Here is a 16,614-nt window from a genome sequence, read left to right as displayed (position 1 = left end):
TCCTCCAGGTGGATGTCTCTCTCTCTTTCTGCATCCTCCAGGTGGATGTCTCTGTCTCTATGCACCCTCCAGGTGGATGTCTCTCTCTCTATACATCCTCCAGGTGGATGTCTCTCTCTATGTACATCCTCCAGGTGGATGTCTCTCTCTCTTTCTGCATCCTCCAGGTGGATGTCTCTCTCTCTATACATCCTCCAGGTGGATGTCTCTCTCTATGTACATCCTCCAGGTGGATGTCTCTCTCTCTTTCTGCATCCTCCAGGTGGATGTCTCTCTCTCTATGCACCCTCCAGGTGGATGTCTCTCTCTCTATGCACCCTCCAGGTGGATGTCTCTCTCTATGTACATCCTCCAGGTGGATGTCTCTCTCTCTTTCTGCATCCTCCAGGTGGATGTCTCTCTCTCTATACATCCTCCAGGTGGATGTGTCAGTCAGCTGACAGTGTGCCCCCAGCACAGGCCGGACACTGCTAGCGGAGGCAGTCGCTCTCACTTCCGCTCAGTCACATGAGATCAGTCCGCTCTCCTCCATCCCTCTGCCGCACCGACCGAACTCATCACCGCCCGTCCCCGGTCCCCCTTCCCCCGGATCAGTGTGTCCCCGGTGGCGGCTCTGTACACCCGGCGGTGGGGGATGATCCGCCGGGGACCGGAGTGAGATCAGACAGGAGGGGGGAGGCGCTGAATGGAGATCTGATCATCAGCCCGGACTGTCATCACTTCTCCGGAGACAAAGGAGGAGATGGCAGCGCTCAGCCTGTCCAGGAAGAAGAACTCCTCCAGGAATGCCGGGGTGGAGAGGAAGAACCTCATCACTGTGTGCAGGTGAGACCGACCAATCACATGCCGCCTCTCAGCGGCTCAGCTCAGCCAGGGCAGTGGTAGCTGCTTACTGATTGGTTGCTGCCAGCTACCTGGCTTTGTTATGGTTGCTGGAAAGGAAGGTGTCACCTGTGTGATAAGGCTGTGATGGATGCTGCCATATCCTTACTCTAAGCCTGCAACTGAGCATTTCTCTGGGGTTTAGAAATGGCTGCTTCTATCAGAGCCTTTTCACACAGGTGTATTGCTGGGTGACGGTCCCTTGAAGAAAGGGGACATGCGACTTTGTACAGGCTGAGCTCCATTTCATTGTGGGGGATGGGAGGGGGCTGTGTGTGCGACAACTAAGTTCCAGCATTCAGAAGTCTACAAAGGTGACACTGGAGGGTTATTTCATTGGTCCTGTGAAATCAATGTAAACCGGGGCAAGGTGTATGGTGGTCACCCTACATGGCAAGGTGTATGGTGGTCACCCTACATGGCAAGGTGTATGGTGGTCACCCTACATGGCAAGGAGTATGGTGGTCACCCTACATGGCAAGGAGTATGGTGGTCACCCTACATGGCAAGGAGTATGGTGGTCACCCTACATGGCAAGGTGTATGGTGGTCACCCTACATGGCAAGGAGTATGGTGGTCACCCTACATGGCAAGGAGTATGGTGGTCACCCTACATGGCAAGGTGTATGGTGGTCACCCTACATGGCAAGGTGTATGGTGGTCACCCTACATGGCAAGGAGTATGGTGGTCACCCTACATGGCAAGGAGTATGGTGGTCACCCTACATCGCAAGGTGTATGGTGGTCAGTCTACATGGCAAGGTGTATGGTGGTCACCCTACATGACAAGGAGTATGGTGGTCAGTCTACATGGCAAGGTGTATGGTGGTCAGTCTACATGGCAAGGTGTATGGTGGTCACCCTACATGGCAAGGAGTATGGTGGTCACCCTACATGGCAAGGAGTATGGTGGTCAGTCTATTACATGGCAAGGTGTATGGTGGTCAGTCTATTACATGGCAAGGTGTATGGAGGTCAGTCTACATGGCAAGGTGTATGGTGGTCAGCCTACATGGCAAGGTGTATGGTGGTCACCCTACATGGCAAGGTGTATGGTGGTCAGTCTATTACATGGCAAGGTGTATGGAGGTCAGTCTACATGGCAAGGTGTATGGTGGTCACCCTACATGGCAAGGAGTATGGAGGTCACCCTACATGGCAAGGTGTATGGTGGTCACCCTACATGGCAAGGAGTATGGTGGTCAACCTACATGGCAAGGTGTATGGAGGTCACCCTACATGGCAAGGTGTATGGTGGTCACCCTACATGGCAAGGAGTATGGAGGTCACCCTACATGGCAAGGTGTATGGTGGTCACCCTACATGGCAAGGAGTATGGTGGTCAACCTACATGGCAAGGTGTATGGAGGTCACCCTACATGGCAAGGTGTATGGTGGTCACCCTACATGGCAAGGTGTATGGTGGTCACCCTACATGGCAAGGAGTATGGAGGTCACCCTACATGGCAAGGAGTATGGTGGTCACCCTACATGGCAAGGAGTATGGTGGTCACCCTACATGGCAAGGAGTATGGAGGTCACCCTACATGGCAAGGAGTATGGTGGTCACCCTACATGGCAAGGAGTATGGTGGTCAGTCTACATGGCAAGGTGTATGGAGGTCACCCTACATGGCAAGGTGTATGGAGGTCACCCTACATGGCAAGGTGTATGGTGGTCACCCTACATGGCAAGGTGTATGGAGGTCACCCTACATGGCAAGGTGTATGGAGGTCACCCTACATGGCAATGAATTGGATGTTTACAATGTGCTGAGACTGCTGGCTCTGAAATCTATATTAGACCGGCTGCAGTGCATTCTGTAGGAAGAGTTGTGTTACTATGAGAAGATCTACAAGACGTTGCATAGAGCTTACATCTATATCTTACCTGTTCTCAGCAGCTGGAAGTATGTGGGATAAAGGCGTGGGATATAGACCTAGGATTGGTGGCAATGGGTTTCTGCACTGTTACATTGCATTTGTCTTATTCTTTTAGTATCATCATAGCTGTGCTCTTTCTTCAGGATCGGAGCTAAATATATACATAGGGTGTTTGTGCTGGCCTCCTGAAAATGCCTCTTCTCTGGCTGTCACTGACTAAAATACTTTGAGCTGTTGATCCGTGTAGTAAAAGTTTGAAAAAGTTCACCTAGTGCTTGTTCCAGATCTGGTATATGATGTATGGAAGCCTGAAGATTGGAAGGACAGGCAGTTTCAGGATAGGTTTCCATTAATGCCGGAAATACACAGGGCAAACTTTAATCAACCTGAAAAAGAAGTATTTTAATTGGGAAAATGACCAACCCAATAAAGACAGCCATCAATTATCTCTGTGTTAGTGAATATAAATTTGATATAACCGTTTTCTGGATGCAGTGGGCCTGTATAGAAGATCATTTTAGGTCCCTTTCTCTAGATCAGGGGTTCTCAACCAGGGTTCCTCCTGAGGTTGCTGGGGGTTCCTTGATAAATGGGCAATTCCTGCCTCTCAGATAAGTTCCCAATGACCCCATTGTTCCTTTTAGCTATCTGTAAGGGGGGTAATTCTTCCCAATAATGACAAGAATAAGGAGAATTCTTCCCACTGACTGTCACACTAAGGTATCAGGAGTTGTAGATTTTTAATATTTAGCAGGGGTTCCCCGAGACCAGAAATTTATCTCAAGGGTTCCTCTGTGTGGAAAAGGTTGAGAAAGGCTGCTCTAGACTCTACACTGTGCCCTCTATGCTATGGGCACATACACACCATTTGCTTAAAATATAACTAAAGATAAAACTTTTCTTGTTTGTTTTGAATAGAGTGGAGAGGGATTGGAACCCGTATTACATTTTTATTGGTGTCTGTGTCCCCAATACAGAGATTCCCCCTCTCGATTTGTCCTGTTTACCATTATCATTGAAAGGTGAAGGTAAAATAAAATCCCACAATTTGGGTTGTCCCCAGAAAAGTAATAGAGGGGAAATCTTCCAATAGGGACACTAGTTCTTGTGACCTGGGGGTCCTCGAGTAATTCCCTTAACCACTTAAGCCCCGGAGGATTTGGCTGCTCAAAGACCAGGGCCTATTTTGCAATTTGGCACTGCGTGACTTTAACAGACAATTGCGCGGTCGTGCAACACTGTACCCAAATGAAATTTATGTCTTTTTTTCCCCATAAACAGAGCTTTCTTTTGGTGGTATTTGATCACCTGTGTGATTTTTACTTTTGGCGCTATAAACAAAAAAAGAGCGACAATTTTGAGAAAATAACAATATTTTTCACATTTTTTTTTACAAAAAAATGTAAAAATCTAAATTTTTTAACATTTTAGGCCAATTTGTTTTCTGCTACACATGTTTTATGTTTTACATGTTTTATGGTAAAAAAAATCGCAATAAGCGTATTTTGATTGGTTTGCGCAAAAGTTATTGCGTCTACTAACTACGGGAAAGATTTGTCATTTTTATTGTTTTTTTTTTTTTTTACTCGCGGCGATCTGCGATTTTTTTAAATTTTTTTTTATTTTTTTTGCGGGACTGCGACATTGCGGTGGACAGATTAGACCCTTGACTGACATTTTTGACACTTTTGGGGGTCGCCGGTCACTCGCACGGGGATGTTAGTGAACGAGCCCCCTAGAGGCTCGTGGGCGAGCGACGTAGCCCTACGTCGTTTTGCCTGTAGGGGGCTGACTGCCGCAGTAAATAGTCGTGCGGCGGTCGGCAAGTGGTTAATATGCAGGGATCTCCTCTCACTTCCTGTTTATCTATGGGACAGGAAGTGAAGAGAAATCTCCTCAATGGGACACTGGCAAAAAAAAATTTGACGACGTTATAACCCTCCCTTGCTCTATCCAAAATAAAAAAAAATAAAAAAACCCTTAGTTCTGCTTTAACAGCCTCCAGGATGTATTTGGCCAATGATCATGACCCTGAAGGCAAACCATGGGTGTCCAGGCTCGGTCACAGGCGCAGGTCCCATATACCTGCAGTCAGCACCAGTGACGGCCATTGATTTGTACCCCTATTCCCTCTGTTTTTTAGCCCCCGTTCACAGTGAATGCAGCTTTTCGTGCAACTTCACTTGAAGCCGCACAATTTCAAAGCCGCAGGTCACTGTGACTTCAGGTGCGACTTGGCTGACCTCTGTGCTACTTCATGCACAAATGTCTATGAAAGTCGCACCTGAAGTCTCCAAGAATAGTGCAGGAACTTTTTTCGGTTCTGTACTACAATGTTGGTCGTCACACCGATTTGAACAGTTCCTTTGCCGACGATAGGGTGCGACCTGTCAAATCACATGACAAGTTTCATTGGTGTAAACGGAGGCTAAGGGCTTATTTACATGGGTCCATCGTAAAAAATGGGTGTATCTCTGCACCCAGTAGTAACATAAAAAGTGTGCGCACACACCGGCCTGTGCAAATCAATGACAGGATGCCGTAGTACGCTGGTAACGCCGCAGATCTGGGTGTAATTGTTAAGTTAAGGGTGCTTTCACATTGGTCTGCCCCCCCCCCCCCCTCCATCTCCTCCCCCCCCCCCCCCAACATTCCCATAGACACACTCCTAAACCTTGTGGACAGCCTTCCCAGAAGAGTTGAAGCTGTTATAGCTGCAAATGGTGGGCCAACTCCATATTGATCCCTACGGACTAAGACTGGGATGCCACTAACCTCCCTGGCAGTAATCCCGAGTGTGGATTGGGGTTCATTTTCAGCACCCAAAGTGGTAACCCCCGAGCCACACTCGGGGTTGCCCTATAGTGAAACTTACCTTGTCCCTATGATCCCCTGATTCCCCCCCCCCCCCCCCCCCCACTGTGTCCTCTGGTCGATCCCAGCATCCGTCTTCCAAGTTCCCTTCCCTGTGAGCACTGCGACACAGGGGGGGGGGGAGGGGTGCAGAACCGGGCGGGAAATTCAAAGAAAGTACACAAAACATGACATGATACATTGTAATCTGTTAGGATTTCATTACTGTATCAAATCATTTCACCTCCGTTTTGTCCCTAGTGCTTTGTCCAGTGCCCTGCCTGCACTTTTACTGTTTTATTCCTTTTATTTTTCATTAATAATTTATTCATTTATTAATCATTTTTATTCACTTTTACTGGTTTATTCCTAAAAAGCCTACAATAAAAAACAGATTTCCATGCAAAGCAATGTACCGCTTTGACATTCAAAAATACCGATGTAATCTGACCGCCAGGGAGGTTAAAGTACTTTTGTGGATGTGTGTCCTGGGTGGGCCAAAATTGTATTTTTGAGGTTTTTACCTGCTTCGGTAGAACTTTATTTTTCTACTTTTTATTTATATCGCATAGAGGACAAAAAAGTCCCCTGTGTGTTGTTATAATTTGAAAACCGATTCTCTTAAATTAGGGTCCTTTCACATGGCCTGCATCTGCCAACGGAATCCGTTCTGCTCAGCGGGAATCGATCCGCCGATCCCCGCTGAGCAGGCGCATGACAGCTCCGTCTCCACTGTGTGTGCTGAGACGGAGCTCTCAGATCCCCGCTGTCCCCTATGGGGGAATCAGATGAGAACGGACCGCATGTCCATTCTCATCCGATCCGCTGGACGGATGGAAAATAGGGTTTCCATCCGTCCAGATTTCACGGACAGGATCGGATGCGGATGGCAGTGGGTGTCAGTGGACATGTCTCCGCTGACATCCGCTGCCCCATAGGGATGCATGGAGGATTAGATCAGGTCCGCCTGAAAAACTGACAGGTGTATCTGATCAGATCGTTCGTGTGAAAGGCCTCTTTCACACGGCGTTCCGTATGTCCGTATATCACCCCATCCGTTTGCGGTTGATATACGGACATAATGCATGTCAATGGGATTGCGGATGTCAGTGGATGACCATCCGCTGACATCCGATTTGCGTCCTTTCAGTTCTGTTCCGTTTTTTTGGAACAGAACAGAACCCTATTTTTCTTCCGTTTAAAAAACGGAAAGGACGCAAAATCGGATGTCAGCGGTGTCATCCGCTGACATCCGCAATCCCATAGACATACATTATGTCCGTATATCATCCGCAAATGGATGGGATGATATGCGGACATACGGACCGGATGACACAAATGCCATCCGTGTCAGTAAAAAAAAAAAAGTGCCGTAGCGGGTCGCAATGCGGTCTGCTCCGTGTGAAAGAGGCCTTAGACTTGTCTCACCTGGCTTCCATTGAAGCTAATGAACCGCAGGCTTGCAAGTTTAAAGCAAGCTCAGTGACCCCACTGGGGTCCCAGACAGCTTCATTCCCACCAGTACAAGAAAGGAGAGTTCCCCTATTGATGGGACTTTAAAGGCACTTAAAAAAAACATCATCCAAAAGAATTGATTTACATAGAAAAATTAGTTTATTGAATATACATAAATGTTAAAAATAGGGCAAGCCATATACAATACATGACAAGGATTTGCAGATGGTAACCACAGGAAACAAGGGTGAATACCCAACGCGTTTCTAAGTTAATTGTAACTTCTTCTTCAGGGGTAAACTTTGAGTGGTTTTCTGTTGGTGATCAAGTATAAGTAATTTGTACATTAATTACAACATATATACTTTTAAGAACAGACATAGGTGTTATAAAAAGTTTTGGTATATTCATTGCAACATATATACACCGAAAAAAAAAAAATAATACATGTGGATATTGAAAAGAAAATACACTTACATCATCTGCTTGTTTGTAAGAATTGTAAGCTTGCCAATAATAAAAACTTTATTTTACTTATACTTGATCACCAACAGAAAACAACTCAAAGGTTACCCCTGAAGAAGTTACAATTAACTACGAAACGCGTTGGGTATTCACCCTTGTTTTCTGTAGTTACCATCTGCCAATCCTTGTCATGTATTGTATATGGCTTGCCTTATTTTTAACATTTATGTATATTCAATAAACTAATTTTTCTATGTAAATCAATTCTTTTGGATGATCTTTAAAGTCCCATCAATAGGGGAACTCCCCTTTCTAATTACTCAGGGATGTGGCACTCAATAAGGAGGTCTGACAAGAGCACACTTTCTCATTTCCACCAGTGAACCATGCGATTCGATGTGTCTCTGTCGTGATTTTGAAAATGGTGCATGCACTTTTGTTTGTGCGTCTCTCACGCCAATGGAAACTAATGGGCTGCCCTAAAAGCAATGAATGGAAATGTGCAGCTCCTGGAGTGAATGGAGCTTAAAGCTGGATATACACTATACAATCTTTAGATTTTTTTTCCTTTAGATTTACCAAAACCGTATAATATGAGGTCAGACCTAAACACTTTCAATTTGTATGCAATCAGGCCGGCCCTTGCACTACATAGCTGAAGGTAAATCTAAAGGAAATCAAACAACAAAAGTTGTATAGTGTGTATCCAGCTTTAGAGTATGGAACAAACCATTGCTAAGACAGAGATTTGCTGTAAACATTGAATAAACAGGAACAAAATATCAAAAACAGGAACCTTGAGGCAGACATACATTGTTCATAGCTTCTAAATCAGAACTATACAACATATGACTAATCACAAGGCTGAAAGAGTCATCCGTTTTTTTTTTTCTTTCATTGCTTATAAAGCATAAAGCTGTATTAAGCCCCAAAGCAAACATTATTATTATTTTGCAGTTTACCAACTTATGGATTATTTTTTTTTCCTTCTATTTCATCTGGTCATCTGCATAGCAAGTCTGTCGTTTATCACAAGAACAAGCTATCTTCCAGATATTGCAGTTAGAGGGTTGAAATCAACCATTTACCATTGACAGGGGTGATTACAATGAGACCCACGTTCACACTGGGGCGACGCTACTTGCCGGGGCGAACTCACAGGTCGCGGTGCGCAGCTCGCACTGCGACCTCGGAGCGGCCGGCATGGACTTCATAACATTGAAGTCAATGCAGGTCGCTCCGGGTCGCCCCAAAGAAGCTCCGGACCCTTTTTCTAAGTCGGAGCGACTTGTGTCGCTCCTGTCCGCAGCTTCTCTATGGCAGGCGACCTGTCAGGCGACCAGGTCGCCTGACAGGTCGCCCCAGTGTGAACGGGGTCTGATCAGCTTTTATTTAATTTTTTTATTTATTTATGCAAAATCTTTATCCCCCAAAAAGCTGCTTGCTGTAACCACTTACAAGTATTAGCTGAAGTTTGGCTTCAGTTTGTTAGTGTATTTAAATCTATTAGTACATCTAACACTCCCCTCCCCCCCAGACTGACAATGCGGGGCACTCTAATACAGGAGTGTGTTACTGGCCAGATCATTAAGTGAAAATAAAGGGGGAAAAAAGCCTAAAAAAAGAAAATGAATGCAGCCATCACATCTAATGATTGGTAAGCTGCAATATACTATATTTTTGCCTTTTAAAAATAGTACACTTATGTAATTTCCCATGGCCATATGATTGTCATGCATTCTCACATTCTGTCATGCATACTAAATAACAAAATAATAATAATAAAAAAAATTACACTGACAGTGGGAGGGTGTTAAAGGGACATTATGAAATACCAGAAGGGCATTATCACAGAGTTCAGGAGTGGGCAGCGTACAGGGTGCAGCCTTCAGGAGTGGGCAGCGTACAGGGTGCAGCCTTCAGGAGTGGGCAGCGTACAGGGTGCAGCCTTCAGGAGTGGGCAGCGTACAGGGTGCAGCCTTCAGGAGTGGGCAGCGTACAGGGTGCAGCCTTCAGGAGTGGGCAGCGTACAGGGTGCAGCCTTCAGGAGTGGGCAGCGTACAGGGTGCAGCCTTCAGGAGTGGGCAGCATACATGGTGCAGCCTTCAGGAGTGGGCAGCGTATGGGGTGCAGCCTTCAGGAGTGCGCTGTGTATGGGGTGCAGCCTTCAGGAATGCACTGCGTACGGGGTGCAGCCTTCAGAAGTGTGCTGCATACGGGTTGCTGCGTTCAGGGTGCAGCGCTCAGGAGTTTGCTGCCTACTGGGTGCAGCGCTCAGGAGTGCGCCGCCTACTGGGTGCAGCGCTCAGGAGTGCGCTGCCTATAGAGCACAGACTTCTCACAACCAATTCTCAAAAACAGAGCCCCCCCCCGCAAACCCAGTACAGAGCCCTCGTCCCACCCCCAAATCTCCCTCCTTGAGAGTACCAGAGAGAACTGCTGCTGCACAAGAGCAGCTACAACTTAAACTCGGGAAGAGATTGCGTACAAGGTTCAGCGTTCAGGAGTGGGTAGCGTACGGGGTGCAGCCCTCAGGAGTGCGCTGCGTACTGGGTGCAGCCTTCAGGAGTGCCCTGCGTACGGGGTGCAGCCTTCAGGAGTGCGCTGCGTACAGGGTGCAGCCTTCAGAAGTGTGCTGCGTACAGGTTGCTGCGTTCAGGGTGCAGCGCTCAGGAGTTTGCTGCCTACTGGGTGCAGCACTCAGGAGTGCGCTGCCTACTGGGTGCAGCACTCAGGAGTGCGCTGCCTATAGAGCGCAGACTTCTCACAACCAATTCTCAAAAACAGAACCCCCCCCCCCCCGCAAACCCAGTACAGAGCCCTCTTCCCACCCCCAAGTCTCCCTCCTTCAGAGTACCAGAGAGAACTGCTGCAGCACAAGAGCAGCTACAACCTAACCTCGGGAGGAGAGTGCAGGGTGGGCACAGGCTTTGGTAGGAGCTGCTGTTGCCAGACTAACATGGCTGCGTACATCCCCCATCCCCCTCCTCTGCATTCATTGGGATGTGCAGGGCAGGAGGGTTCTGTGCGAGCCGCTGGGAGAGCTGTGCCTCTTTGTAAATACAGGAGCTCGGCTTCTGTGTTTATAAATGACAGTAGTTAGCAGCAAGCACAGGGCTAGCGGCAGAGGAGGTATCAGAACTCCTTTCCACCATGTTCTGGCTGAAAAAAAGCCAGCAAGAATGCACCCTCCATCGGGGTTCTGCTGTTTATTGACATTACGAGGTGCAAGACTCACCATCCTGGCCGTGTCTTTATATTGGTGCCCCAAATAGCAGAACCGTGGCCATCAGATCATGGTAAGCATGCATCTGGGGAGGGGGAGAGTGGGTATGGTTGGGGAAGGTAAAGGATAAATGTATTCTATTTTAAAGTTCACTTATCCGTTAATGACCTATTCAGAACACTTAAAAGTGAAGGAGTACAGAGCCAGGTCCAAACAAATCGCAGAACTGCGACTGTTAGTCAAGATAAATGTGCATCTGTAGAGGAGGAGGAGGGTGCGTTATGTCAGGTCAGGGGAAAGGGACAAAAAGGATAAATGCACTTTGTTTTTGAAGTGCACTTAGGCTTCATTCACATGGGCACTGAGGCCCGTACAGCATGAATGAGTCATCTGTTTATACGGCTGGAGCCCTCTGGTGCTGCGTACAGGCAGCTTATATCACTGAATGGAGACACATCAGCTTTACGGACACAGCCGCATGTTCTAATTTGACAGGCATGCAGGGCCAGGTGTGCACCCCCCAAACGCACACTGTTTACAAAATTTGCTGTTTGGAGAGTGCTTTTTATGGGGGGGGGGGGGTGGATTTGAATTAAAATAAACCAATTAAATCAACTCGATTTCAATCCAAATTTTTAAAGGGCAACTGTCATCTCTGCCCTGCAGCGGCTCTTCCTCTGACCTGCTGTTGACTCACCGACAGTCCCATTCACTTTAATAGGACGGCTGGTAAAGCGTCAGTGTCACAACAAGGTGAGGGACGTGGCGGCAGCAGGTGAGTGGATGCCCGCTAACGGGCGCTACCATGATGGATCTGAAATGACAGGTGCTCTTTAAATGTAAAGACGTATTCATGCTGGTAGTAAGAATCTTTGATATTTGCAAACAAAATGAAGGTTTCCTATTTAGAATAATAAGCTGTCAGGTTAGTAAAACAGCGATATCAGAACCGATTCAATCATACAGTTTGTAGTGTACATAGATTTACAAAAAAAATTGGATAAAGGAAAATTCCTGAACTTTGTTTTATCTCATAGTTACTTTGAAATTGTGCGAATGCATCAATGCAGTGCATGTTATCTCAGCTTGCAGAGCTTGGATTCATTGAATGAGTTTACCAAAAATGTAAATATTGCAGAATATACTGCCTCATGCTACATAACTAAGCTCCATTTCATGCTGAATAAACTAAATTATTAGTGTATCTTAAAGAGAAAACTATCTTTAGATCTTTAGCATTTTATCACAATGCAGCGCGGTGCAATTCACCGCAACATGTCACAATATGCTAGCGCACATAGAGTTGATTAAAGTGTCAGTTTAAAGTGGTTGTAAACTCTTACATATACCCAATTGATTTGTTCAGGTGATACAAGGATGAAAAATCCTTCTACATAAGTTGTACCTGTTTATCTGTATTGTATTCTCTACAGCCATTCAAAGTCCAGAATTTATAAAGTTTTTCTTAGCTTCCTGGAAAAAAGGGCGGAGAGCTAAAGTTACACTCTGCAGAGCTCAGTGAGGAGAGCTCTGAGAGCTAATTGGAGGGAAGAGACATTACACCCACCACACAACACACAGGAACAGAGCTGAGGCTGTCAAATCACAAGCTGTGTGCTGGTGCTCCCTCCCATGTCCCCTTTTTTCTCCTGGAACAAAAATAGAGAGATGGTCTGGTTCTACCAGTGATGCACATCCATCCCTAATAGTCATACAAATAAAAATGGAAATTTGCCCTGGGACTTTAAATGTGGTGTACCACTGAATACAAAATAAATTAAACACGATTGATAAATTTATTGAAAAGTAAATACTATAATCATCATATTTAACATCAAATACAGATGCAAAAATTCCAAGCCTATAAAAAAGTTTCAGATATAATTACATGATTGAAAAAAGACATCCTATATACTCGACGCGTTTCACAAGCCACTGCTTGCTTCCTCAGGAGTGGATGCACATTAAAACATGTCTATAAAGTAAAAACATTGATTTTAGAGTATGTACTATAGTTATAGTAGATATCTTTTAGATCATAGGGGACACTATTTAAGGGGACCCCATACTTACAATCGGCTAGATTTTAATGGCCATGACAGCAGGGGATTGGAGGACCTTAACTATGAGGAGCGATTACAAGCGCTTAATTTATTCTCCTTGGAGAGGAGACGCCTGAGAGGGGACATGATGGCGATTTATAAATACCTCAATGGCGATCCTAGCATAGGTAGGAAACTATTTAGTCCCAAGGAGTGCAAGAAGACACAAGGCCACACAATGAAATTAGAGGAGAGGCAGTTTAACCTTAAGCTGTGTAAGGGGTTCTTCACTGTAAGGGCGGTGAGAATGTGGAACTCTCTTCCACAATTGGTGGTAGCTGCGTTGAGTATGGCTACTTTTATAAGACTCTTGGACGTGCATCTCACATTCAGGGTTATGGGAATTGATCAGGCCACTGACACACACACACACACCTGTGCAGGATGAACTAGATGGATTGATGTCTTTAATCAACCTTGACTACTATGTAACTATGTAGCATTCCTAGCTGTGGCGGTTGGCCATGTCTGGCCTGGGAGCTGTAGGGGGCAAGGCCATGGCGAACCCCAAGGGGAAACAAAAGGGCGGTGATGGCGGCATATGTGAACTAAAATTTGTGTCCATCCATAAATGTCATCCGAAGTGATTGCTATAAAGAAATATGTAAAAAAAGGTTGAGAAAGATGTCTAGTAATACGTTGTGGCAAAGTACAGAGGTGACAAAATATGAAGGAAGATTTCTTGGTGTGAAGAAATCTTGTCAGAATTGATTTATTCTGATAGCAGAGGAAGGAAGCAGCAGACAGAAGTGACTCTTAGTGCTTTTAATTGAGACAAGTACACACTATAGAGAGACATGCTTTGTTCATATTTCATGTCTGAGGTGTACAAGCACTTTAAATAAAGTTAAAAAACAGCAGTGCAACCGTTCCAGAGTCTTCTGCCTGGTTTAGAATCATGGAAGCTTCCTCAGCCATGGCGGGTGGTGGGTTCCTCCTGGACTGGGCACTGCTCCGTTCTCTAGTAAAGTAAACACCACCTGCATGATGATGTACCTCCAGGGGGTGTGACAACGGCAGATTGGGCTCACAGGAAGTGGGCAGAATGATGTGCCTGTCACCATTTTGGGTCCTGACATGAGAAAATTGATAGTTGGAGTTTCTACAAGCAACACAGAAAATGCACTGCCTCTCTCCATATAAAGGATGTTGGTGTAATCACTGTTATTGCACGTTTTATAGTAATAATTGTAAAGGTTCTCCTTGAACCAATGCTGATCAGAATGTTTTATTTTATTCATCTCCCAGAATTCGTGGCAAACTGTTGCTTAGCAAATTCATTTTTTTGGGTCAGCAAATCTCTGGAGTTTAGTAACCTGCAGTAATCTAGCATTATGAATTCATATATTAATATCAAGTGCTGTGGATTGCATTTTTACTGCTTTAAAGTTCAAAGTTGGTTATTTGCATGGTGGATGAAAGTATGGGGGCCACGCTGACTTGTTAAGAAAGGCGCAGGCTCCCCGCACTGACTTGTTTAGAGGGGTGCAGGCTCCCCGCACTGACTTGTTTAGAAAGGTGCAGGCTCCCCACACTGACTTGTTTAGAAAGGCGCAGGCTCCCCATGCTGACTTGTTTAGAGTGGTGCAGGCTCCCCACACTGACTTGTTAGGAAAGGTGCAGGCTCCCCGCGCTGTTTAGAAAGGCGCAGGCTCCCCGCGCTGACTTGTTTAGAAAGGCGCAGGCTCCCCGCGCTGACTTGTTTAGAAAGGCGCAGGCTCCCCGCGCTGACTTGTTTAGAAAGGCGCAGGCTCCCCGCGCTGACTTGTTTAGAAAGGCGCAGGCTCCCCGCGCTGACTTGTTTAGAAAGGCGCAGGCTCCCCGCGCTGACTGATTTATAAAGCTGCAGGCTCCCAGCACTGACTTGTTTAGAAAGACACAGACTCCCTTCGCTGACTTGTTTAGAAAGACACAGGTTCCCCACCCTGACTTGTTTAGAAAGGCGCAGGTTCCCCACCCTGACTTGTTTAGAAAGGCGCAGGCTCCCTGCCTGACTTGTTTAGAAAGGCGCAGGCTCCCTGCCTGACTTGTTTAGAAAGGCGCAGGCTCCCTGCCTGACTTGTTTAGAAAGGCGCAGGCTCCCTGCCTGACTTGTTTAGAAAGGCGCAGGCTCCCTGCCTGACTTGTTTAGAAAGGCGCAGGCTCCCCGCCCTGACTTGTTTAGAAAGGCGCAGGTTCCACGCGCTGACTGGTTTATAAAGGCGCAGGCTCCCTGCCTGACTTGTTTAGAAAGGCGCAGGCTCCCTGCCTGACTTGTTTAGAAAGGCGCAGGCTCCCTGCCTGACTTGTTTAGAAAGGCGCAGGCTCCCTGCCCTGACTTGTTTAGAAAGGCGCAGGCTCCCCGCGCTGACTGGCTTATAAAGGTGCAGGCTCCCTGCCCTGACTTGTTTAGAAAGGCGCAGGCTCCCTGCCCTGACTTGTTTTAGAAAGGTGCAGGCTCCCCGCACTGACTTGTTTAGAAAGACACAGACTCCCTTCGCTGACTTGTTTAGAAAGACGCAGGTTCCCCGCCCTGACTTGTTTAGAAAGGCGCAGGTTCCCCACCCTGACTTGTTTAGAAAGGCGCAGGCTCCCTGCCTGACTTGTTTAGAAAGGCGCAGGCTCCCTGCCTGACTTGTTTAGAAAGGCGCAGGCTCCCTGCCTGACTTGTTTAGAAAGGCGCAGGCTCCCTGCCTGACTTGTTTAGAAAGGCGCAGGCTCCCTGCCTGACTTGTTTAGAAAGGCGCAGGCTCCCTGCCTGACTTGTTTAGAAAGGCGCAGGCTCCCTGCCTGACTTGTTTAGAAAGGCGCAGGCTCCCTGCCTGACTTGTTTAGAAAGGCGCAGGCTCCCCGCCCTGACTTGTTTAGAAAGGCGCAGGTTCCACGCGCTGACTGGTTTATAAAGGCGCAGGCTCCCTGCCTGACTTGTTTAGAAAGGCGCAGGCTCCCTGCCTGACTTGTTTAGAAAGGCGCAGGCTCCCTGCCTGACTTGTTTAGAAAGGCGCAGGCTCCCTGCCTGACTTGTTTAGAAAGGCGCAGGCTCCCTGCCTGACTTGTTTAGAAAGGCGCAGGCTCCCTGCCTGACTTGTTTAGAAAGGCGCAGGCTCCCCGCCCTGACTTGTTTAGAAAGGCGCAGGTTCCACGCGCTGACTGGTTTATAAAGGCGCAGGCTCCCTGCCTGACTTGTTTAGAAAGGCGCAGGCTCCCTGCCTGACTTGTTTAGAAAGGCGCAGGCTCCCTGCCTGACTTGTTTAGAAAGGCGCAGGCTCCCTGCCCTGACTTGTTTAGAAAGGCGCAGGCTCCCCGCGCTGACTGGCTTATAAAGGTGCAGGCTCCCTGCCCTGACTTGTTTAGAAAGGCGCAGGCTCCCTGCCCTGACTTGTTTTAGAAAGGTGCAGGCTCCCCGCACTGACTTGTTTAGAAAGACACAGACTCCCTTCGCTGACTTGTTTAGAAAGACGCAGGTTCCCCGCCCTGACTTGTTTAGAAAGGCGCAGGTTCCCCACCCTGACTTGTTTAGAAAGGCGCAGGCTCCCTGCCTGACTTGTTTAGAAAGGCGCAGGCTCCCTGCCTGACTTGTTTAGAAAGGCGCAGGCTCCCTGCCTGACTTGTTTAGAAAGGCGCAGGCTCCCTGCCTGACTTGTTTAGAAAGGCGCAGGCTCCCTGCCTGACTTGTTTAGAAAGGCGCAGGCTCCCTGCCTGACTTGTTTAGAAAGGCGCAGGCTCCCTGCCTGACTTGTTTAGAAAGGCGCAGGCTCCCTGCCTGACT

At 47.2% G+C, this 16,614-nt stretch overlaps 1 protein-coding gene across 2 annotated transcripts in view; it reads left to right on the top strand.

The window, feature by feature from the left end:
• The first annotated feature begins 617 nt into the window (after positions 1-617).
• Positions 618-16,614, top strand: part of RUNDC3B (RUN domain containing 3B) — a 356,443-nt gene continuing 340,446 nt past the window's right edge. For both annotated transcript variants that reach the window (XM_082258735.1, XM_082258734.1), the window contains exon 1: positions 618-825. In XM_082258735.1, the coding sequence (XP_082114861.1) occupies positions 743-825 (83 nt within the window). In that variant the 5' untranslated portion in view covers positions 618-742. The remainder of the gene's footprint in view (positions 826-16,614) is intronic.

This window comes from Pelophylax lessonae, assembly GCF_965119305.1.
Source record: "Pelophylax lessonae genome assembly, chromosome: 5".
NCBI classification, from domain to species: domain Eukaryota; kingdom Metazoa; phylum Chordata; class Amphibia; order Anura; family Ranidae; genus Pelophylax; species Pelophylax lessonae.
This window is presented reverse-complemented; position numbering and strand designations above follow the sequence as displayed.